Source organism: Carcharhinus amblyrhynchos, chromosome 8, assembly GCF_965287045.1.
Source record: "Carcharhinus amblyrhynchos chromosome 8, sCarAmb.v2.hapA, whole genome shotgun sequence".
Taxonomy (NCBI): Eukaryota; Metazoa; Chordata; class Chondrichthyes; order Carcharhiniformes; family Carcharhinidae; genus Carcharhinus; species Carcharhinus amblyrhynchos.
The window spans coordinates 67,458,884-67,484,239 of NC_137331.1; the positions used below are offsets into that span (position 1 = coordinate 67,458,884).

At 40.4% G+C, this 25,356-nt stretch overlaps 1 protein-coding gene across 2 annotated transcripts in view; it reads left to right on the forward strand.

The window, feature by feature from the left end:
- atp6v1h (ATPase H+ transporting V1 subunit H) overlaps positions 1 to 25,356 on the forward strand; it is a 101,339-nt gene that overhangs the window by 54,597 nt on the left and 21,386 nt on the right. For both annotated transcript variants that reach the window (XM_080194229.1, XM_080194231.1), the window contains 4 exons: positions 3,518 to 3,615; positions 7,055 to 7,247; positions 18,371 to 18,549; positions 25,112 to 25,237. In XM_080194229.1, coding sequence (XP_080050355.1) covers positions 3,518 to 3,615; positions 7,055 to 7,247; positions 18,371 to 18,549; positions 25,112 to 25,237 — 596 coding nt within the window. The remainder of the gene's footprint in view (positions 1 to 3,517; positions 3,616 to 7,054; positions 7,248 to 18,370; positions 18,550 to 25,111; positions 25,238 to 25,356) is intronic.

Below are 25,356 nucleotides of genomic sequence, written 5' to 3' on the forward strand. Positions count from 1 at the left end.
ACTGGAAAAAAGTTAGAAGTGTAATAGGTTTATTGAAAGGGAAGAGTAGAAAGTAGAACAAATGGGAAACACTGATTACGTGACTGTCAAGTGAGATTAAAAGACAAAGTCTTCATGATGCAAGGCAATAGGGCCTGATGAGCAGGTGAGTGATTTGCCCGCCTATCCTCAGCTGCTGGGTTCAAAGGTCCCTGCATGATATTTAAATACCAGCCAGTGCACTTTTATCACTCTCTTCAGGCTACCTGTCTTCACCAGACTGTGAAAGATGTCAGCAATCCTGAGGGAAAAGGGCTAGCAGCCTCAAGAAGTTTGTTCCTTGATTCGGTCACCCTGGGCCTGTCATCTGTGAAGTGCCTATGCCCCACTTGGACCTCTACCTAAAACATCGAGTCATGTGCATCCCTTTCCAGTAGATGATTTGGTATCCCTTTGATCCCTGTGTTTTGAACTCTTCATGCAGTCCTAGTGGAGTCCAGCTTCCCTTCCCTTGGTCTTCCCTTTGCCTTCCATTGTTGGTCATCCTCATGCACTTTTTTTTGCCCCTCTGTCCTTGTGACATCTCGCCTCAATTTTCCCCTCCCCAACCCACTGCTCAGCACTTCTCCTACATTGCTGGTTTGTCCTCGTTAGGCCAACCTCCACCCTGCCCTCACCTCATATCCAGTTGAACTTCAGACCTTTGTTATGGTGCTACATGAGTTCCACAGCGTTTTTTTTAAATTAATTTGTGGGACGTGGGCATTGCTGGCTGGCCAGCGTTTACCTATCCCTAGTTGCTCAAGGGCAGTTGTGTCAACCATGTTGCTATGGCTCTGGAGTCACATGTAAGCCAGACCCAGTAAGGATAGCAGATTTCCTTCCTTTTAGAGGATATTACTGAATCAGATGGGTTTTTCCAACAATTGACAATGGTTTCATGGTCATCAGTAGATTCTTCCGAATATTTTTATTGAATTCAAATTCCACCATCTGCAGTGGAGGGATTCTAACCTGGGTCCTCGGATCATTAGCTGAGTTTCTGGATTAATAGTCTAATGGTAACGCCACTAGGCCATCGCCTCTCCAATGGTCTTGTTCCAATAGACAGTGGTATGTGACACCAGCATGGAAGGAGACCCTCGTACTCCACAGCCCCAAACACAGTACAGATCCAATCTGTTAGCTCAGGAGGGTTCTTGAGTGTTTGGAAGAGCGTCAGTTTGAATAAATAGTGGGAAACTTATCCCACTATTTTTCATCACGTTTTTATGGCACTGATCTTTAAAGAGAATCCATTGACAAATGTGCCCAGCTGTTGTCCTTGTGCACATCCTAGGTACGTACCATGGAATCTTTTTGTCCAAATGTGAAGTGCAAATTTTTGTTTTCTGTAACTTACTCATTTGAAGGTGCTGGTGTTGTGATTTAGGACTCATCCACCCGTGAGATAACCGATGCTGTAAAAGGTATTTTCAAACTTACAAGGCTAAAAATAATCATTCAGGTGAAGTCAGCACCTGAGGGACACTCAGGCCGTTTATGACTTGGGAAATTCCTACTTCGGGGACCTAGCAAGTGTGAATTTCAGTAGTTAAGATCATCCCTGGAACTGTATGCCACTTACCTGTATGCAACCAACTCTTGTCCTGTCTTCCTTGTATAATGTGGAATGCAGTCCTTTATGGCTGTCCTCTTGGGAGGAGAGTAGTGCACAAAGTGGATGATATTGATGCATAGGTAAGTAGCAGGATATAAATTGCTTGTAAACTTACACAAATGTAATGTTCATGTAGCATAATGCCTTGTCCTCCTTCAGAGATCTTGAAGGAAGACTCTCATTTATTTAGTGCCTTATGCTGCCTCAAAATGCTTTGCACGCTGTGAATTTATTTGAATTGCAGTTACTGTTAAATCGTAAATGTGACAACTGTTTTGTTCACGGCAGAAAATTAAGTGACCAGTTGATCTGCATTGAGGTTGGGAGAGGAGTGTTTTCAGTAGTGTTGTTTGACAGCTCCCAGAAGGTTTGGGACTGTTGAAATACAAAAGAGTGAAGCAAACAGAAGGATGCAGTTCAAAGTCAACCTTTGACAATGCTGTATTCTTTTAACATCGCAATATTGTTTAAACCAAAGTATAGGTCTAGGCATTCTAATTTTTTTTTTACAGGTCATGGAGAATAATACATCCAAATGATCATCAGTCCTTCCACTTTATGGATACAGACTGACTTGTGCATGTCCAGCGTTTTGTTTTTTCGCATGTATAGTGTTATATTGATGTCATTCGTGACACATAGAGAAGATGTGGCTGAACTGAAGAGTTTTCTGATTCAACCTGGTAGTCTGACAACTTAATGAAACAGTTCTCAACAGACCTGGTGGAGGAATAGAGCTCAGAATTTTAATTGCCATTGCCATGTCCTCTTTTCAAAAAAAACAACTTACTAGTACTTGGATTTGAAACTATGAAAAAGGCAGAGAACTCTCTCTCTAATTGGTTTCAGTCATTTCAACGATACTGAATGATCAAGTGAAAGACATTTTTAAAAAATTGTTCTTTATTCTTACAGTTGCTAAAGGCAATAGGCAATAGATAAATCTTATTATGTTTACTGTTATGTGTTTCCAGTAAAATAATCCAGAATGTTGGTTTACATCGGCTTTGTCTGATGGCTTATTAATTTACTGTTCCAAAGACTGATGCACAGATGAAATCACAGAATCTAGTACTTCATACAAATTGATGCATGAAAGGTCATTGATCTGTATTTTTTTAAAAATTCAGAGCGAGAGAAGGGAGATGTGACCCTGAACATGAGTTTTGGTAGTGACCTGATCAAACATGAGAAGTGAAAGCAATGCAGGTGCACAAGGTTAAATAAACATATGGGAATCCTGTTGGAGAGGAGAGCCAAAATGCTCAAAGTGGGCATTCCTGGAAGTGAAAGAGCAGTGAATAAACACTAAAATAAAAATGAAATATTGTGGATGCTGGAAATCTGAAATAAAAACAAAATCCTCGGATCAGGCCACCTTTGTAGAAAGAAGAAAGAGTCGATGTTTCAGGACAACAAGCTTTCATCGGAACAGAAATGGCTATCATTTACTTTTTATTGTCTAAGTTTTACTCCTGACAGTAGCAAGCATTGAGTTCTCTTTTAGGATGGTGATTTTGAAATTAAGGAAACATCTAGTGTAAACTCAATTTGTGACAGAGATGCTTTAGCATACATCATTAATACTTGACCTCCCCAGCGAAGATTTCAATTTTTTTTTGGGTTCTTGAATCACATCAACATTGGGAAATGCCAAAAAAATGGAATTTTTTAAAACTGCATTCTTTTGTTGGCTCAGATCATTTTTTCTTCTGTCCATCAAGGTACACTGCTATTGCCCAACAATAAAGAAATGATTTTGCAGTTTAAAGAAAGATGATGATCTGTTCTTATGTTCTTATGTCAATGCTAATTTCAATTCAAGGCATGGTCTGAGCGATGTTATTTTGATCACTTATAATTTTCTTTTAATTTCAGAGCTCCCAGTATGTTCAGTGTGTGGCAGGTTGTCTGCAGCTAATGCTAAGAATCAATGAATATCGTTTTGCCTGGGTAGAAGCTGATGGGGTGAACTGGTAAGAATTTCTAAGTACACTAATTTATTCTGTGCAAATTGGTCATATAGTCTGTATGATGGGTTTTACATATTCCGTGATTAGTGTTTTTGAGGAAATGTATTGCAGCTAATTGCTTGATCACTGGAAGCAAATGCATTCATACTCAACTGACAGTTATACAGAAGTAAAATACTGTAGCTGGTAGAAATCTGCAACTAAAACTGAAAACGTTAGCAATGCTCAGCAAACCTGGTAGCATCTGCGGAGAAAGGAACAGTTAAAGAAAATTTGAGCGGCGTGGCTGGGTGTCATGTTCATTGTAAGTTATTGCTGTTGGTATTTTACCTTCTGTCCAATTCTTGCACCCCCACAGTATCACCTACCCTCCTATAGTTGGTCCCTAACCTCCTTGCCAAGATCTGCTGGTCTGGCTCCAACAAAATCTGATTGTCCAGCCCCAACGGCAACTGTGGCGCTGCTGGGACTAAAGAGTTGTAGGCCTGCAGCTGTCAGAAGTGGGAATTCCCCTTCCAAGTGGAGGTGGAAATCCTCGATGGCCCAAACGTTCTTGGAAAAATAACCATGATCATAAACCATGCTCCATGCTGTTGTTAATGCCAAATCAGCTGGCAAGTTTAGATGAAAAAGAGATGATAGTGAGTTTGAAATAGCAATAATTAGCTGACCAATTTATCCACTCTGCTGTCTTGTATTTTACAAATGTTGGCTTGCCTTGAATTGACCCCATTTTTAATCGCTTTTATCATTGACAATGTATAAAATCATCACAATCACCTGACCCGTGCCTGGGCTGATGTTCTAGTGAGGCACATAACTAGGGAAGCAGAGAGAGTTCTAAACTAAATAGTGGGGGCTATTTTGATCACTTTTGGAAAGATGTGGTAGAGTAAAGAGAAGGTAAAAGAGATAAGCACTAATATGGGAAATTAACAGACTATCACAGGAAGGGATAGACTGCAAATCTGAGTAAATCTAGAAATAATAAAGGGCCAAAACTTAACACTTTGTATCTGACTGCATGCAGCATTTGAAACAAAACAGATGAACTGATGGTACAAATAGAAATGTATAAGCATTATCTGATAGCTATTACAGAGACATGGCTACATGATGGCATAGATTGGGAGCTGAATGTTGAAAGGTCCGTGATGTTTTGTAAGGGCAGGAAGTTAAGAACAGGTGGAGGGATAGCTCTTTAATTAATGAACATATTAGCACATTAGGGAGGGATGACTTAAATTCAGGAAACCAGGATGTTCAGATTGTTAGGGTTGAGATGAGAAATGATAAATCACTTGTGGCACTGGTGTACATGCCTCCTAATTGTAATCACTTGGTGGGGCAGACTATGAAAAAAAGAAAAAAATGGGAGCTTGTCACAGGTGCTGTAATAACCATGGGTGATTTTAATTTGTGTAGATTGGAAAAATCAGATGGGAAAAGGTGGGGAAGGTGAAGAGTTCCTAGAATGTTTTCAGGATAGCTTCTTACAACAATATGTTCTGGAACTAACCAGAGAGCAGACCTGATATTGTCCACACTTCAGATAATAGCAATCATACTATGATTGAATTTTACATTCAGTTTGAGGGAGAGAAGAGTTTGCCTGAGACCAGTACTTCAAACTTGAATAAAGGCAATTGTGAGGGCATGAAAGCAGAACTAGCTAAAGCAAACTGGAAAATATGCTCAAGCAGACTTTTATAGGGATATTTGAGAATACGCAGAGTAGACGTTCCAGTGATAAAGAAAAAAATCCAAGGACAGGATCCCCAGCCAGTATGAGAATTGAACCAGCTGTCTAGCCACCTGAGCTGGCAGGATGTGACGAGTGGTGTGCCACAGAGATCAGGGTTGAGGCTGCAACCTTTTGCAATTTATATGAATAACTTGGATGAAGGGACTGAAGGGATGGTTGCTAAATTTGCTGATGACACAGAATAGGAAAGTAAATTATGAAGAGGACATAAGGAGGCTACAAAAAGCCGTGGGTTAGGTGACTGGGCAAAAACCTGGCAAATGGAGTATAATGTGGGCAAATGTGAAATTGTCCATTTTGTCAGGAAGAATAAAAAAGAAACTTATTATCTAAATTGTGAGAGAATGCAGAGGGATCTAGGGATCCTAGTACATGAATTACAAAAGGCTGGTATAGGTACAGAAAGTAATTAGAAAAAGTAATTCAATGTTATCGCTTATTGTGAGGGAATTGATTCCAAAAATAGGGAGGTTATATTTCAGTCTTACAGGGCAATGTTGAGACCACATTTGGGCCAGTACACAGTATTGGTCTCCTTGGGGGCAATTCTCCAACCTTGCTATGCCAGGTGCAGATTGCGATCATCCTGAAGATGCCTAAATGTCGGGCTAGTGTACCAAGGGCAGTGCCATGGGTAGGAGCTATGACAGGGCCTATGTGGGGGGAGGGATCTGCAAGGATGGATCATGTCGGGTATCTGGGGAGAATGTTGGCGGTCATGAAAACATAGAAAATAGGAACAGGAGGAGGCCATTCAGTCCCTTCAGTTTGCTCCACCATTCATTATGATCATGAAGCAGGCTTGAAGGGCTGAATGGCCTTCTGTTCCAATTTTCTATGTCATGATGTCAGGGGATGTAGGGGCTGTAATACCGGTGACGCATGTCACGGAGGAACTGGGGGAATATGCCACCAATGAGATGGGGTGGGAGTCCCGATGTCCATGGGGGGGTGTCTCAGTGCACTGAGATTGAGCTCCTGGCTAAATGGTGCCTGAGCAATCTGGAACCAGGTTCACTGGTGTGTTTAGGTCCCACTCTCCCAAGCCTTAACACGAAACTCCCAACTCTTCAAAAAAGTGACCAAGTGTGAGAGTAATTTAATTTCTCACGTTAGCCTTTTGGGAAGTCCCATTTTTTTGAAGTTTGATTATTGCATGTATACAGAAAAATCTGTTCCATTTTTGAGAAAATCTTACTTGAACAAATCTAGAAAAATCTTTAAAAATGTCATGTTTTTGTAGATCATCAATGGCACATGTTCTGATTTATAATATTTTTGAGAATTTATATTGCATTCCCTTTGCCGGGGGTTAGATGTTTCCTTTTCAGAAAAAAAATGATCAAAGATGAGAATAAAATTGTTAAAGTAGGTTTGCTGGGCTTTCTCCTGCATGTTAGTACAAAAACTAGTTCAGGACATGGATAGACTATTGTAAACTTCTAATCTCTCAATGTAGATGAAATATTTTGATTTGTTATTTCTGTAACACACTGTTCAAACAAACTTCGGTGTTTCTGCATTCAAAATCTTTATTTTGATTCTCGTTCAAAATATTACAGTGGAAGGTTCCATGCTATGGATTTTTAAGCTATTTTGAATGGATTGTTTTTTTTTGTTTGAACTAAGACATTTTAAAAGCTTGTCTTTCTAACCCCTTCCCCTCCCCCCCTACAGCATCATAGCTGTTATAACCAATAAATGTGGCTTCCAGCTGCAGTATCAAATGATCTTCTCCTTCTGGTTACTGGCCTTCAGTCCACAACTGTGCGAATATTTACGCAGATTGAACATTGTTCCAGCCTTATCAGATATTCTTCAAGAATCTGTAAAGGAAAAAGTTACAAGAATCATTCTGGCAACATTCAGGGTATGTATGCAAGAGTCATCTTGATAGTGCAGTTAACATAATATACATTTTAGGCATCTTTTTATCATTAAGTGATGCCCTCCTTACAGAATTGTGGAACACCTTCACGGCAGAGCAGATGAGTTACTATCAGGAGAATTTTGTTCTGCTGGTCTGAGTTTTGAAAGTTTTCAAGATGAGGTGTTTCTGTTAGTCCTTTGCACAGAGTGTCATCTTAAAACAAACTGGTACCAAAAACAGTTCTATTTATTTTCCATACAGGTATTTATTAAAAGTGTAAATTTTGGAGGATTATGTGAGGAAGATAACAAAATCAGATTTCCATCAATAAAGTTTTGTACTTCCCCCTTGTCCATTATCCTAACCCACATTTGGAAGCTATTCTAACTAATGTTAACTGTTTATTTTGCTAACAAACATAAATTATATGTAGTGCACCTGCTCTGAGGAATGGGTAATGATGTTAATTCAATTCTGATTGGCAGTTGGTAACTAGTGGAGTGCCTCAGTGATCGGTGCTGGGGCCTCAGCTATTTACCATTTATATAGATGATCTGGAGGAGGGAGCTGAGTGTAGGGTGTCGAAATTTGCTGATGAGACAAAAATGAGTGGAAAAGCAAATTGTGCGGAAGGTGTGGAAAATCTGCAGAGGGATCTAGATAGGCTGAGCGAGTGGGTGAGGACCTGGCAGATGGAGTACAATGTTAGCAAGTGTGAGGTTATCCACTTTGGCAGGAATAATAGTAGGAGGGATTACTATTTTAAAGGGCGAAAAGCTGCAGCATTCTACGGTGCAGAGGGACCTAGGGGTCCTTGTGCATGAGTCGCAAAAACCCAGTCTGCAGGTGCAGCAGGTGATCAAGAAGGCTGGCTTTTATAGTGAGGGGGATAGAATATAAAAGCAGGGAGGTCTTGCTGCAACTGTACAGGGCACTGGTGAGGCCGCAGCTGGAGTACTGTGTGCAGTTTTGGTCGCCGCACTTGTGCAAGGATATTTTGGCCTTGGAGGCAGCGCAGAGGAGGTTCACTAGGCTGGTACCGGAGATGAGGGGGTTGGACTATGAAGAGAAACTAAATAGACTGGGTCTGTAGTTGGAGTTTAGAAGGATGAGGGGGGATCTTATAGAGATGTATAAGTATAATGAAGGGGATGGATAGGGTAGAGGTAGAGAGATTCTTCCCGCTCAAAGGACAGCAGGACTAGAGGGCACAGCCTCAAGATAAGGGGGGGGGGGGGGGAGTTTAGAACGGAGTTGAGGAGGAACTTCTTCACTCAAAGGGTGGTGAATCTCTGGAATTCTCTGCCCATTGAAGTGGTGGAGGCTACCTCGCTAAATATATTTAAGTCACGGGTAGATAGGTTTTTGGTAGGCAAGGGAATTAAGGGTTATGGGGAGAAAGTGGGAATGTGGAACTGAGCCACTTCAGATCAGCCATGATCTTATTGAATGGCGGGGCAGGCTCAAAGGGCTAGATGGCCTACTCCTGCTCCTACTTCTAATGTTCTTATGTTCTTAATTATATCATTTTGTGCAGGAGAAAGTAATTGGTCCACCTAGCATATTTATCAATTTTCTGAACATAGTAAGATTTTGAGTTTGGGCACCACAGATATCCAAGCTAAGCTGCCAAGTAAGTAATTTTAACATAGTTTATTAAGAAGCAACAGTTTGGAGAAAATGTCTTTCATTAAAAGCCAGGAGAATTATAACGACCCATACTAAATGACAGTGGACTACTGATTTGAGAGAATGAACAGGTGGTTGACAAAGCGTCTTGATCCCAGTGGCTTGTGATGGCTCTCCAACTGGAATGTTGGGAATACAGATTATTTTGCTTTTGATTTTATCCCCCACTGGAGTCAGCTCCTGGCAGGTATGTGTAAATTTCTTTATCTCTCCACTTTAAAGTCATTGCTTCTTTAGCCCCATTGTTTTCTCTGGTCACAATTGTAAGACAGTAGTTTTCTGCCGTTAAACTAAATTGCATACCATTTCTCCAGCCATCTGCCTCTAATCAGTTCCCTATCTTACTTCAATTTTTAATCTTGATTTTCCCCAATTCTTAAAAACTATTCCTGCTTTCCCCCCACATCCTTTGATCCTTTTAGCTTCAAGATATCTAATCTCTTCTTCGAAACATGCAATGTTTTGGCCTCAACTGCTTTCTATGGCAGAGTATTCCACAGACTCACCACTCATTTCAGTTCTAAATGGTTTACCCTCTATCCTTAGACTGTGAACGCTGGTTTTGGATTCAATTCCCCTGCCATTGGGAATATTCTTCCTGCATCTACCCTGTCTAGTCCTGATGGAATTCTGTGGATTTCAGTGAGATCACCCCACTTCTTCTAAACTCCAGCGAATATAATCCCAATTGATTCAACTCTCCTCATACGTCATCTCAGGAATCAGTCCTGTAATCCTTTGCTGTATTCTCTCTATAGCAAGAGCACCCTTCCTCCAATAAATAGATCAAAACTGCATGCTGTATTTCAGGTGTGGTTTCGCCGAAGTCCTGCATAAAGACATCCCTGCTACTGCACATAAATCCTCTCGCTATGAAGGCCAACTTACCATTTTCCTCCTTTACTGCTTCCTGTATCTGCAAACTTTGGTGTACAAGGGCACCCACATCTTGTTGCAAATTCCCCCCTCTCAATCTATAGCTATTCAGATATCTTCCATTTTTTGCTACCGAAGTGGATAACCTCTCACTTATCCAGATTACACTGCATCTGGCATGCATTTGCCCACTCACTCAGCTTGGGCAAATCAGACTGAAGCAAAAGAGAAAATGCTGGAAAATCTCAACAGCTTTGGCAGCATCTGTAAGGAGAGAAAAGAGCTGACATTTTGAGTCCAGATGACCCTTTTGTCAAAGCTTTGTATCGTTGTGGATTTGGAGATATATTTTATTATTAGTTTATTATTACATCTAAATCATGTACATTGTGAGTAGCTGGGGTTCTAGCACTGATCTTATTAGATCTTTGTCATGAGCTTTCTGAATAAACCACGTCCACAGCTCCCCCTCATTGACTCTACTAGTTACATCCTCAAATAATTCCAGTAGATTTGTCAAGAATGATTTTGTAAATCCATGCTGACTCTATCCAATCCTGCCATTGTTTTTGAAGTGCTCTGCTATTAAATCTTTTATAATGGACTCTAGCATTTTCCACTTTACCAATGTCAGGCTGGTCTATAATTCCCTGTTTTCTCTTTACCTCTTTGTAAATAGTAGGGTTCCATTAACTACCCTCCAATCTGTTGGAACTGTTCGAGATCATAGAATCTTGGATGATGACCACTAATGCACCCGCTATTTCTAGAGTCACTTCCTTAAGTGCCTGAGGGATTTATCAGCCTTCAGTTTCCCCAACGCCATTTCCCTGTTGATACTGATTTCCTTCAGTTCCTCCCTCTCACTAAACCCTGTGTTCCCCATTATTTCTGGTATATTTTGTCTTCCTATGTGAAGACAGAACCAAAGTATATATTTAGTTGGTCAGGCATTTCTTTGTTCCCCATCTACGTGATGCATTGCAGGAGCTAATCAAGGTCCTTTAGCCACACCTACACCCTCAATTTATATACCTAGAAAAGGGCAAAAGCAGCAGACCAATGAGACTATCACTACGTGCAAGTTCCCCTCAAACCGCATAACATTTGGACTTGGAACCATATTACTTTACCTTCACTGTTGGTGGGTTGCACTACATGGATTGCAGCAGTTCAAGAATGCAACTCTGTCCACTTCTCAAGGGCACTAAGGGATAGGCAACAAATGCTGGTCTTGCCTGCAACTCTTGCATCTGAAAAACAAATGAAAACAAAAAATTGTGATCCAAGCTGCCTTTTCACTTGCAACAATTAGAATTCCTTGCCTTAAGTGGCCAGTTTAAAAATGGCTGTACCTTTAGCATAATTTGCAATGTAATACTTTTACATGTTATCCAATGAATTCACAATGTAGGCAATGTGTTGATGTGTGGAACTTTGCTTTGGACACGTTTTCACAAAAATATCTCAAGCCATATGTATTGTCCTATTTGCACTTCATTGTATCATGTTTGACTCTAAGCAATAACGATGACAACAGAGCAATCTTTGCCTAAAGGCAGCATTTTTTTAAAAAGCCAGTTATTTTCAGTAGTTTCTGCTAACCTTCATAACCGGGCCTGTCCCCACATGGTTTTAGGATTTATGAGCAGCTACCAATCTAGATAAAACTCCTAAGCAACTGTACATCACTCTTTCTTATGTAGTATTTTAATTTGCTAATAAAAGTAGGGGACAGATTCTGCACTTCACTATTTATTATGCAATGATGTATCATTTAGAAAACTAAATGTGCAAATACACTGTGGTTAGTAATGTTGCCTAATCGTGCCAGGGACCCAGGTTCAGTTCCGGCCTCGAGTGACTGGTGAGTTTGCACGTTCTCTCTGCGTGGGTTTCCTCTCTCACACGCCAGAGATTTGCATGTTAGATTGGTCATGGTAAATGAACCTTTAGTGCCAAGGGCAAATTTGTGGGGTTATGGGGATAGAGTGGGACAGTTGTCAATGCAGGCTCGGTGGGTCAAATAGCCGCCTCCTGCACTGTCGGGATTCTTTTGTATTTGGACTCCAGTCATTGGCTAATCAGCAAAATATCTTTTACCTGTAGCATTACATATAATTGCATACGATAATCAGTAAACAATTGGGAAAGCAAATAATGTGTTAGAGTTTTATATAGCAATAGCGTGAAGGAGTTTTGATGTGGTTGATGGGGCATTGGTGAGACTGCATTGGAGAATCATGTGCAGTTTATAGCTGTTTTGCCCAAGGAAGGAAAAACTTGCTTCAAGAGAGTTTGCAACATCTGTTGATTCCTCAGAGAAGATAGCTGAATTGTGAGGAACATTTGAGTAAAATAGGTCTATGTTCTCAGATGAATGAGAAGTGATCTGATTAAAATATATAGAACAACGTACATAGAACAGTACAGGGCCTTCGGCCCTCGATGTTGTGCTGAGCTTTGTCGGAAACCAAGATCAAGCTATCCCACTCCCTATCATTCTGATGTGCTCCATGTACCTATCCAGTAACTGCTTGAAAGTTCCTAAAGTGTCTGACTCCACTATCGTAAAAGACCTACCTCGGACATCCCTCCTATATCTCCCACTATGAGCCTTATAGTTATGCCCCTTAGTAACAGCCGCATCCACCCAAGGAAATAGTCTCTGAACGCCTACTCTATCTATCCCCCTCAGCATCTTGTAAACCTCTGTTAAGTTGTCTCTTGTCCTCCTCCGCTGTAAAGAAAAAAGCCCGAGCTCCCTCAACCTTTCCTCATAAGATCTACCCTCCAAACCAGGCAGCATCCTGGTAAATCTCCTCTGCACTCCAACGCTTCCATGTCCTCCTTATAGTGAGGTGACCATAACCGTGCACAATATTCTAAATGTGATCTCACCAAGGTCCTGTACAGTTGCAGCATAACCCACAGCTCCTAAATGCAAACCCCCTATAAATAAACGCTAACAGACTATAGGCCTTCATGGCTCTGTCCACTTGAGTGGCAACCTTCAGAGATCTGTGGATATGAACCTCAAGATCTCTCTGTACCTCCACATTCCTCAGAACCCTGCTGTTGATCCTGTAATCTGCATTCAAATTTGTCCTACCAAAATGAATCACCTCGCACTTATCAGGGTTAAACTGCATCTGCCACTTTTCAGCCCACCTCTGCATCCTATCAATGCCTCTTTGCAGCCTACAACAACCCTCCATCTCATCCACTACTCCACCAACGTTGGTGCCATCAGCAAATTTACTGACCCACCCTTCCCCCTCCTCCAAGTCATTAATAAAAATCACAAATAGTAGAGGATCCAGCACTGATGCCTGTGGTACACTGCTGGTAACTGGTCTCCAGCCTGAAAGTTTTCCATCCACCACCACCCTCTGTCTTCTATTAGATGTCCAGTTACTTATTCAATTGGTCAAATTCCCCTGTATCACACGCCACCTTACTCTTTTCATGAGCCTACCATGGGGAACCTTATCAAACGCCTTACTAAAATCCATGTTTATGACATCAACTGCATTACCTTCATCTACACACTTGATTAGCTCCTCAAAGAACTCAATCAAATTTGTGAGGCAAGAATTCGTGCTGACTATCCTGAATTAAGTTGCATCTTTCCAAATGGTCATAAATCCTGTCCCTCAGAACCTTTTCCATTAACTTACTGACCACCGAAGACTAACCGGCCTACAATTACCAGGGTCATTCCTATTTCCTTTCAGAGGAACAACATTTGCCACTCTCCAGTCCTCCGGCACTATCCCTGTGGACAGTGAGGACCCAAAGATCAAAGCCAAAGGTTCTGCAATCTCATCCCTTGCCCCCCAAAGAATCCTAGGATATATCCCATCTGACCCTCGGGTTTTTCAAAATTGCTAATACGTTTTCCCTCAGAACATCTACTTCTTCCAACCTATCAGCCTGTATCTCTCACTTGCCCTCAAAAACATGGTTCCTCTCCTTGGTAAACACCGAAGAAAAGTATTCATTCATCACCTATCCTATCTCTTCTGACTCCATGCACAAGTTCCCATTACTATCCTTGACCGGCCCTAACCTCACCCTGGTCATTCTTTTAGCTCATTCCTTGTTTCCTTGTAACCCTCAAGCAACCCAACTGAACCTTGTTTTCTCACCCTCACATATGTTTCCTTTCTTCTCTTAACAAGACATTCAACCTCTTTTGTGAACCATGGTTCCCTCACTCGGCCATTTTCTCCCTGACTGACAGGGACGTACCTAGCAAGGACATGCAGTATTTGTTCCTTGAACAAGCTCCACTTTTCATTTGTGCCTTTCCCTGACAGTTCCTGTTTCCATCTTACGCTCCCTAATTCTTGCCTAATCACATCATAATTACCACCCCACCACCCCCCAGTTATAAACCTTCTGCCATATGGCCCTATCCCTCTCCGTTGCAATAATGAAAGATGCCGAATTGTGATCATTATCTCCAAAGTGCTCTTTGGAAGTAACACTTAACCCGGTTCATTACCCAGTACCAAGTCCAATGTGGCCCCACCTCTTGTCAGCCTATCCACATATTGTGTCAGGAAACCCTCCTGCACACACTGTAGAAAAACTGCTTCATCCAAACTATTCGACCTGTAAAAGTTCCGATCAGTATTTGGAAAGTTAAAGTCACCCATGATAAGTACTCTGTGACCACCACACCTATCCATAATCTGCTTTGCCATTTCCTCCTCCACAGCTCTATTACTATTTGGGGGCCTATAGAAAATTCTTAACAATGTGACCGCCCCTTTGCTATTTCTAACTTCAGCCCATATTACCTTGGCAGGTTCCCCTTGGACTGCCTTTCAACAGCTGTTAAACTATCCTTGGTTAATAATACTACTTCTCCACCTCTTTTACCACCTTCCTCCTCTTACTGAAACATCTATACCCTGGAACTTCTGACAACCATTCCTGTCCCTCATACAATTCTTACAGCTTGACAGCAGTAGATGCAGAGAGGCTGTTTATTTCTGGTTGGAGAGTCTAAAACTAAGGGTCATAGCCTCAGGGTGAGAGTTTGGCCATTTGAAGTTAATAAATTTATTAACTCAGAGCATTGAAGCTTTGGAATTCTTTCCTCAGTTGACTATATTCAAAACTGAGTCCTGTAGATTGAGCACTTAAGTAATCAAGGAATATGAATCGGGGGCAGAAAACTGGAAGAGATGTAAAAATTCTTTTTAACAGGAGAGCAGGCTCAAAGAACTGTGTGGTCTACTCCAGTTCCCTTTTTTTGTTCTAACTTTAAATTGCTTTTATTTCAGTAACACAACATTTCCCATGTAGTAGACCTTTAATGGAAAATGAGTTAGGCAGCATGGTGTCATAGTAGTTAGCACTGCTGCCTCTCAGCATCAGGGACCCAGGTTCGATTCCAGCCTTGGGTGACTCTTTGGAGTTTGCACGTTCTCTCTATATCTGTGTGTCCACAGTTTAAAGATGTGCCGATTAGGTGGATTGGCCATGCTAAATTGCCACTTAGAATCCATAGATGTGTAGGCTATATGGATTTGTCGTGGTAAATGTGGAGGGATTATGGGGATAAGGCAGGGAGTGTGCCTGTGTCAGAAGATGCTCTTTTGGAGAGTCAGTGCATACTCGATGGGCGGGCTGACTGACTTCCTTCTGCACTGTAGGGATGCTATGAAGGATATCCAAACTTTTGATCTTCATGGCTGCTTTGATGCATACCACAGTAAGCCACATATATAAATTGGTGCTTCATTATTAGGTATGCTCCTGGCATACTGACTCAAGTTGAACCAGTTTATATTCCTGTCGTGATGGTAATTTGAAGAAAATGTTGGGCTATGTGATTACTGAATGTGGTTTAAAAACAATTCCACTGTTATGGCTGATGGCCCACAGTGCCTCATGGATGCCCAGTTTCAAGCTGCTAGATCGCTTCTAAATTCTGTTTAGCAAAGTGGTGTTCTACACAACATTATGGATGGCATCCTCAGTGTAAAGGTGGGACTTGGTATCTGAAAGGCCTGGGTTAGTGGTCATTGCTACCATGGATAGATATATCTGCAACAATCAGATTATTGAGGGCAAGTTAGAGTATGTTTATCTCTCTCCACATGCAGCAGGCGCAACCTAGCAGATAAGTTCTTCACGATTCAGACAGCTTTGCCAGTGATGATGCTCGTGAGGCAATGTTGGTGCTGGACATTCTTGCCCCCAGTCAAAAATATATTTAATGCCCTTGCCTTTTTTTTTCCCATTTCTCATCTTCCTTTTCTCCTTCCCCTTCCAAGATAATATTTGATGGAATGGAATTGGAGGGGTAGGATTGAAACCAGGGTGGCACAATGGAATAATAGTTAGCACTGCTGCCTCGTAGCACCAGGGACCCGAGTTCAATTCTGGCTCTGGTGATTTTTTATGTGGAGTTTGCTTATTCTTCCCCTTTGTGCATGGGTTTCCTCCCACGGTTCAAAGATATGCGGGTTAAGTTGATTGGCTGTACTCAATTGCCTTAGTGTTAGGGAGATTAGCAGGTTGAAGATGGGGATAGGGCCTTGGTAGAATTGTTGTTGGTGGGGACTCAGTGGCCAAATGGCCCCTCTCTGCACTGTAGTGATTTTATGAAAATGATTGGAGAAATAAAAATTGTAGAATTAAGATCAGTTTTTTTTACAATGTGTGCAGTGGGTATTGGCTTCCAACTGATGAGGTGGCCTCTTCTGTTCATTGTATATAAAATTGATTTGGATTGTACATGACTGAGGATGATATTGGAATTTACAGATGATACTAAAATATGTGATTAATTCATTAAATGGATGGAAATCACTGTTGGCAAGAAATACGTATTGGTTTAAAAAATGGAAATAATTACAGTCCCTGTTATGAGTGAACAATGAAATTTGAGACTTAAGTTTACAAAGAAATCAAAGATGGCATCTTGTATTTAATGGAATTTTTATTAAAGCAACACAGATGATCAACAATCTGGTGTCTAAATAATGTAAAGAAAGTGTGGGGTTGATTGAAGCATGCTATTCAGAAGTTATGGCGTTATGCAAGATTTTAAAGAAAGAAAGCAGGAGAAACACCTTCTCACAATTGTGCAGCTTTGGAATTCACCTGAGTTAGTGGCTGAAGATGAAACGAATTATAGATTCAATATGATAGTATATTGAAGGTAAATATGTTGAAATATGGGAGCAGGGTGGTTAGATGTGGTTAGAACTAGTTGCTTGCAAGGTAAGTACTGATATGAACTGGTAGCACACAAACTTCTAAAGTATGACTGAACACACAAATGTTATTGTGTCTCCCTCTTTTACTGATGATGACGACTGACTTGTTTATTTACAGCATTTTTTTGTTTCTAATGAAACCGAATATTGCATGGGAAAGTCAGGTGGGTCAGAGGTGGATTAGCAAAGAGTTGGACTAAACCTGTAAAAGAACAGCACAATAGAAAATGTTGTTAAATGAAGAAAACAGGGAAGATTGGGTAAATGAATAGTTGAGCTTTCAAATGGAAGAACTAGGAGGGAAGGTTTACAGAAGTAAACTGGATATTGAACACTTTTGGAGAAGTAAATCTTGAACACGTTTTTAGATTATCTAAGCCGATAAAAATGAGGGAATGTGGTGTAAGACTAAGGAAGTACATTTTAGTTCTGATATCAGGAAAGTTGCAATAATTCTTATTAGCTAACTTTTATTTTGAGTTTGCTGAATCTAACCATCTTCCCATTTGAGAAGAATGCAATACCAAACCAGGACAGATAGTTGGAAGACAAAAGAATGAAGAAGGATATGTAGGTTTAGAAAAGATTATAAAGACAGTGGAACAATACTATTGAGCTTTAAAGGTAGAGCAAGGATTTATGATGTAGTATACATATTAGGCCTAGTATAAAACAGCTTGCGTCTTGGATGTATTCTCATTTTTGGATGATAAGCAAAGGATAATGATCAAGAAATGTTAAAATTTATTTTAGTCACAAGGCTTACATTAAAACTGCAATTCAGTTACTGTGAAATTCCCCTAGTCGCCACATTCCGGCGCCTGTTCAGGTCAATGCACCTATCCAGCACATCTTTTAAAATGTGGGAGGAAATCGGAGGACCTGGAGGAAACCCATGTAGACATGGGGAGAATGTGCAAACTCTACACAAACAGTGACCCAAGTCAGGAATTGAACCTGAGTCCCTGGTGCTGTGAGGCAGCAGTGCTAGCCACTGTGCCACTCTTCCTCCAGAGAAGCACTGGAGTAACAAAACATGATAAGGATTTCAGCAGTAGAAAGGCTGTCATAAGGTGATGCTAGCCAAATTGTAGCTAGGGGGGAAAAATGTAATTTGAGATGAAGTGAATTTGGGGTTTGATCCTTAACTATAGATTAAACAGGCTTGAATCAAATACATTTTAATATTACATGTTTGTGTATATATAATACAATCATTTTTATTGATATTTCTTGCATTATCCCTTTTTATGTTTGACTTGTACTTCTGAAACCTTTTAAATATGAGTAAAATATTGAACATTTTTACTTTATCAGAATCTTCTGGAAAAATCTGCAGAAAGAGAAACCCATCAGGAATATGCACTTGCAATGATTCAGTGCAAAGTCCTTAAACAGTTGGAGAACCTTGAACAGCAGAAATATGATGATGAAGATATTGCTGATGACATCAAATTCCTCTTGGAAAAGCTTGGCGAAAGTGTCCAAGATCTTAGGTTAGTTATGATGGTTTTTCGTATTTATCTGTGACCATGATCTGATAAAATAGTTGTTTCTAAAAATGGTTGAATCAGGCAGTCAATTAATTATTATTATTTGTTGTGCATCTTCATTGTGGCTGATGTATTTAAATACTACTTTGAATATTTATGCAAATGTTATCTCTACTTAACTATTCAACTTGTCATTACCAGAGGTGTTATTACTAAGTCACTGTAAATGGAGAAGCTGTTAAATTAAGGAATGTAACATCTCTCCATTTTAAGTACTGCCTTTCCTTATAAGTTCGGCATGACAATTTGGGGCTTTATAAAAGGGGTGCAGAGCACATAAGCAAGGAAGTTATGATGAATCTTTATTAAACCTTGGTCAGATCTCAGACGGAGTATTCTGCCAAATTCTGGGCATTCAACTTTAGGAAGGATGTGAAGATTTTAAAGTGCAAAAATATTTTTGAGAATGATTCTAGGGTGAGGGTTTTGAGCTGCATGGATTGATTGGAGAAGCTGGAGCTGCTCTAGGCAGAGATAAGATTGAGAGAAGATTGATTACTTCTATCAAATCATGGGTCTAAACAGGGTAGACAGAGAGAAACTGTTCCCACTGGTGAAAGGTTCGGGAATAGCAGACCCTGATTTATGGTGGTCAGCAAAAAAAATAAGCAATAATGTGAAGAGAAGCTTGATTCCCTAGTGAACAGAAATGCACTGCCCGAGAATGTAGTGGAGGCATTGGAGTAGTATCTTGGGGACTGTAGGACAAGGGGTGGTAGTACTGACTTGCTTTTGAAGTATGGTCCTGACAGGCCTAATCTCCTTTCTGCTGGAATGTTCTGTGGCTGTCTCAAGAAGGATTCCTATAAAGGCTCACTTATCCCTCCTAAATGTATCTTCTCAGTTTTTCCTCCTAGCTCATCTACAAAATTCAAATTTTCAGAGGGAAAAAAAAGTCTTGAGGGCTTATTAGCAAAGCAAACAGCTAAGTTCCAAGCTGCTAACCCCCCATAATTGTATACAAGGTGACCACAATGCATGGATAAATCTGACACAGTGGCCTGCTTAGCCAGTCAACCTAACCTGCATATCTTTGTAAAACCTACACAGACACACAGAACGTGCAGACTCCATAAAGTCACCCACGGTAGTGACCAAACCCAGGTCCTAGGCACTGAGGCAGAAGTGCTATTCTCTATGCCACCCTTTGACATGGAAACAATTTAAAAGCTTTCCAACTTAAATCATTTGAAATATTAAAAATGTTACACTTTCCAAAATTAATCATTTCAACTTTTCCATGTGTTTAAGGCGGCAACTATATTGATGCTGGGGAATACATATATTTCTTGAAACTTGGGTTTGCTTCAATTATGTTAGAGTTATACATATTATTCTAGCACAGCATCACTAAAAGTGTGGCCTCTCTTGCACTATACGCTATTTCCATTTTCTACTCCAGTTGTCTTTGTATTATTGTTTGTCTTCAACAATACTGAGCTAGATTATGAACAGCTTTGTGCTTTTAACCTATATAAAGCTGAAATAAAATTGTCCTAACTAATTCAACAGATGACCATTTCACCCTCAGTGGAGACTTAATACCATCTACGCGATATTCTATAATTGAAGTTCCAGCTCAAAGCTGCAATACATTATGCTACCCAATTGCTTTCCAAGCTTTAAAAAACTCCTTGATTGTGGCCTTAATTGAGGTTTTGAGCTGCAAATCTTCAATGTGTAGACCTGTATTTAGAACTGAATTCAAAATGTTCACCGTTTCTATATGAAATAAATTGTTTTTTAAATTACTCAGATTTAATGCAAGCTGACTAAAAGCCCTATAAACATTTTCACCCAAATAATTTCATTAAATCTGAATATGTACAGGATAAAAACACTTTCAAAAATATTATATTAAATTCTGAATAATGCAAGCCACACCGTTTCCCTTTTCCCATTTCTTTATGTTCCAGGAATAAAAATTTCTGAGTTGCATATTATATGAATATTGGCTCCAGTAAGTTCTAAAATGTAATTATGTTCTAAATTTAAAGGAAAGTGAGACATCATTCTGGATGGAGACCCATAATGTACTGAAACCAAGTCTGTAGCAGCAACAACCATCTTTGTCCAATATTTGCTCAGTTTCTGGTTGATCTTGTTTGAACATTAAAACTGGCAGGAAAAAAAACTATCCCAACTTATTTAACTTGCTTAGCATCAGTCACTACAAAGTTTATAAACATTCATGGGAAGAGAACCTCTTCAGAGGATGCATTTACAGATTTTGAGAAGTGCACGTGAATTCTTTTTTTATTGCGATGGGGGATTGCCACCATTCTTTATACAAATGCAGGTTAATAAGGCTGTAAAAAAAAAACAAGCACTAAGATTTATTTCTGTAGGCATAGAATTGCATAGTGGAGAATAACTTGTATCAAACCTTGGTTGCATACCAGAAATGTGAGGCTATTTCTCAGAAAAAATGCACAAGCTAGGTCTCTTTCTCTTGAAAAGAGGAGGCTGATGCTGGCTTAATAGGAGTTTTAAATTTTGAAACATCTTGATTGAGTAGACAATAGTGTTTTCCGCCACAGGAAAGAGTAAAACTATAGGCCATCAATGTAAGATTGTTACCATGAAATAATTCTCTACAACAGCTTGTATTTATATAGCACCATTAATACAATAAAAAGCTCAACGCTGCAGTAATGTAAAACAAAATTTGACAGAGCTACATAAGATACAGTAGCTAACCAAAAGCTTGGTCAAATAGCTAGATTTTTAACAAGTATATTAATTGAGGAAAGAGTGGTAGCAAACTGGGGAGGGTTAGAGAAGGATTCCAAAGCTTGGGCTTTAACAGCCAAAGGCATTGCCACTACTTATAAAGCAACTAAATTTGGAGAAATCCAACAGCCCAGAGTGAGATGAATGTGGATATCTGAGGGATGTGGAACTGGAGCATAAGAAGTCTCTCAACACCAGGTTAAAGTCCAACCAGTTTATTTGATAGTAATCCTACAAGCTTTTGGAAACGATGTTCCTTTGTCAGGTGTGTGGAAGGAACCTATCAAATAAATACTATCAAGTAAATTGGTTGGACTTTAACCTGGTGTTGTGAGACTTCTTGCCCCAGTCCGACGCTGGCATCTCTACATTAGAACTGGAGCATAGTCAGAGATGTGGCCCATAACTTTTGTTTCCTGGAGCATTATGCTTGTGGGGTACCCCAAAAAAAGCACTTGGATCTCTCCTCGATGACCCCACATAAGGACTGCATGGCAATTATCCTGCAACGGGAAACATCCAATACTGCAATTTAAGTCTCAAGCCTCAGATGATTCTGACTGCCTTACAGTGGTCTGAATCCAGAAAAAGTTAAGAATTAAAACCTAGTGTAGCCCAGTGAACACAGATAAAAGGGACTTGTGTAAGGAGGGACATAGAAAACAGAACTTTAGATGACTTTGAGCGGGAGACTAATCAGGAGAGTATTGGAATAGACAAGTATAGAGGTAACAAAGGCATGGGTGAGAGTTCCAGTAGCAAATGAGCAGAGGCAAGGATATGGTTTGGTGATATCACAAAAATAAGTGGTCTTATATGGGTGTGATGTGTGCTTGGAAGCTCATCTTGGAGCTAAATAATAACACAGTTGTTGCCAGGAGTTTGGTTCAGTTTTGCCAGGGAAAGAGATGCATTGGTGGCTAGGAAATCTCCTTGACAGTGGTTTCAATCTGCCAAAGTCATTGTGAACTACAATAAATAGTTGCAGAAATGGATGGAACACTATCTTGAGCTGTGCTCTGGTGAGGGCACATGGAGGAAACTTTAGACATCACAAAGTTTGACTGTCATGGCAGAGCTGATTGCCAAACCCACAATGGAGGCGCTTAGCAAAGCTATTTACTTGCCATGAGCAAAGCTCCAAGTGCTGATACTATATTGCCTGAATTCATCAAGTACCGGAAAGCAGCATCTGTAAGAACTTCTGTGCCTCTGCGGGAGCAAGGATTTGCATGATGCAAAGATTGTTACCCTATACAAGAACAAGGGTGATCGCAACAACAAGTGTCAAAGCATCTTCCTGCTGAGCATAATGAGACGAGTATTTGTCTTTGCTGCCCTTGTCATACTACAAATTCTGGCTAGATCCCAGTATGATTTCAGAGCTGGCAGATCTGTAATTGACATAATCTTAGTCCAACAACTGCATGAGAAATGCTATGAGACCACCGTAACTTGTCTTCAGCTTCATCAAAGCATTCAACCGTGAATGAATTTAAGCTGCTGGAGAAAATTGTCCCACTGAAGCAGTTCAGTATGATCTCCTCTGTCCATGACAATATAACACGTAAGGCACCAGGGCAGTCTTGAAATCCTTTGAGATCCACTGTGGTTCAAACGGGTTGTGTTCTTGCATTGACACCCTTTGGCATATTCTTCTCTTTTGTTGGCCTTCTACAGAAAGGATGTCTACTTAAGTACCAGAACTGGCAGAAAGCTGTTCAGCCTTGCTTGCCTAACATCCAAGACAGAGGTGTGCCAAGCCCTCATCAGAGTTGTTCTTCAACAATCCCACAATGGCATTCCAATCTGAGGAACACTTTGGTGGCAAATAGACTTTTTCACTAGCAGCAGAAGTGGACCTTGTGGTCTTTCGAGCCTGTTTTACCGTTCGGTATGATCATGACTAATCTAGCATTTCATCTACGCTTTCTTACCTGTTCCCCATAATCTCTTGATTCTTTAAGAAATCAAAATCTATCTATCCCAGCGTTAAACATATTCAGCAATGGGCAGCACGGTGGCACAGTGTTTAGCTCTGCTGCCCCACAGGGCCAGGGACCCGGATTCAATTCCGGCCACATTTCTACCCATGTCTCCATGGGAAACTAGTGCTCTGGTTTCCTCCCATAGTCCAAAAATGTGAAGGTTAGGTGGATTGACGATGCTAAATTGCTCCTTAGTGTTAGGGGGATTTATGTAGTGAATATATGGGATCTCAGGGATAGGGTCTGGGTGGGATTGTTGTCAGTGCAACTCAATGGGCCAAATGGCGGCTTCCTGCACTGTAGGGATTCTATGATCCACAACTCTGGGACAGAGAACTCCAAAGATTCATAATCCTGAGTGAACTGCTTTCTTTTGATTTCAACTCTGATAATTAGCTCTTTATCCTGAACCACTCACCTCCACGTTTTAAATCCCTCAAGCACTGAGGGAAGTGATGGCCTAGTGGTGTTATTGTTAAAATATTAATTCACATACTCAGCTAATGTTCTGGAGACCCAAGTTCAAATCCTATCACAGCAGATATTGGAATTTTGAATTCAATAAAATTATCTGGAATTATAAATCTAATGATGACCATTGTCAATTGTCAGAAAAACCCATCTTGGCAAAATTTACAGCTGTTAAGCCCAAATTGAGTAAAAGATTGTAGAACAACAGTAACCTGGTTGAGAACAAATGTAAATTTAATTTTAAATTCATTAATGGATGTGGGCATTGCTGGCTGGAAGGTGAGACATGCACTCATTACGAAGTGAGCAGCATCTGCATTGGTTTTGATATATTCATTGGATGGATGACGGCCATGTACCCAAAAATCTTCTGTATGGTGAACTGGCCATTTGGCCACAATTTTCTAGGCATCCATACCCTTACTACAAGGACACTTTTGTGTGAGATATGAGCATGGCACACAGTAACACGGACAACTTTAAGACAATCATTGACGGCTATGACTTCTAGAGGCTGGCTGTTTGGAAGGGCATTGAAAGAGACAAGCAAAAGCATAAAGCTGAGATGGCTAAGAAGAGGGCCCAGAGGAGACAGGTCAGTGAAATATGCACCTTTTCAGCCCACTCTCTTTCTCTGCAGCAAATGTGGCAGAGTCTACCAGGCTAGAGTGGGTCTCCTGATAACAAATGGAAACTGCCACAATATGCTAATATGGAGATAATGAGAAAAATGGTAATGAAATGGACCTATACACTTTATACTTATGTTTTTGGGTAATGTAACCAAGGGACTGTATGTCGATAAATAGGCAGGGCCCAAGGATGGATCCTTGGACATTACCTGAGGTAATGATATGGAAGTAGCCAGAGAAAATATATTTTGATAAGAATGACATCATTTCATTCGGCTGCACAACAGTGAAAAGGTATTAGAGGAGGATAGTATGTTTGATCGTGCCGAGAGAATGGAGACAGATCGACAAAAACAAGGAGGTATAGTTTACCTTTGCACTAACAAATACTGTTACTTGCAACTTTGAGACACATTCTGGTACTATTGCATGAATGATGTTTTTGTGGGAGGCTAGATAAACATATGAGGGGGAAGGAAATAGAAGATCTTTTTGCTGGTTGTGAGGAAAGATGGGTGGAATTTTGAATTGAGCATAAATGTCAACATGGGCTGATCAGGTCAAATGCTCTGTTCGTACGATATAATTTATATGTGTAAATTTTTGTTTGACAGTTTTGTGCTTGTTGTGTTTATGTACATTGTTTTTTTTAATTCTTCCTCTGTCATCACCCATTTCCAGTTCTTTTGATGAATATAGTTCAGAACTGAAGTCAGGACGCTTAGAATGGAGCCCTGTCCACAAATCTGAAAAATTCTGGCGAGAAAATGCTGCAAGGTTGAATGAAAAAAATTATGAGCTGCTAAAGTAAGTGCCATTTCAATTTTGTTCCATTCAAATACATTGGCTGGGGGAGGGGGGCAGAAAAAGAGTCGCGATCTTACCATTCATCATGCTGACCAATGGGCAGGATGAGCTGATAGCAT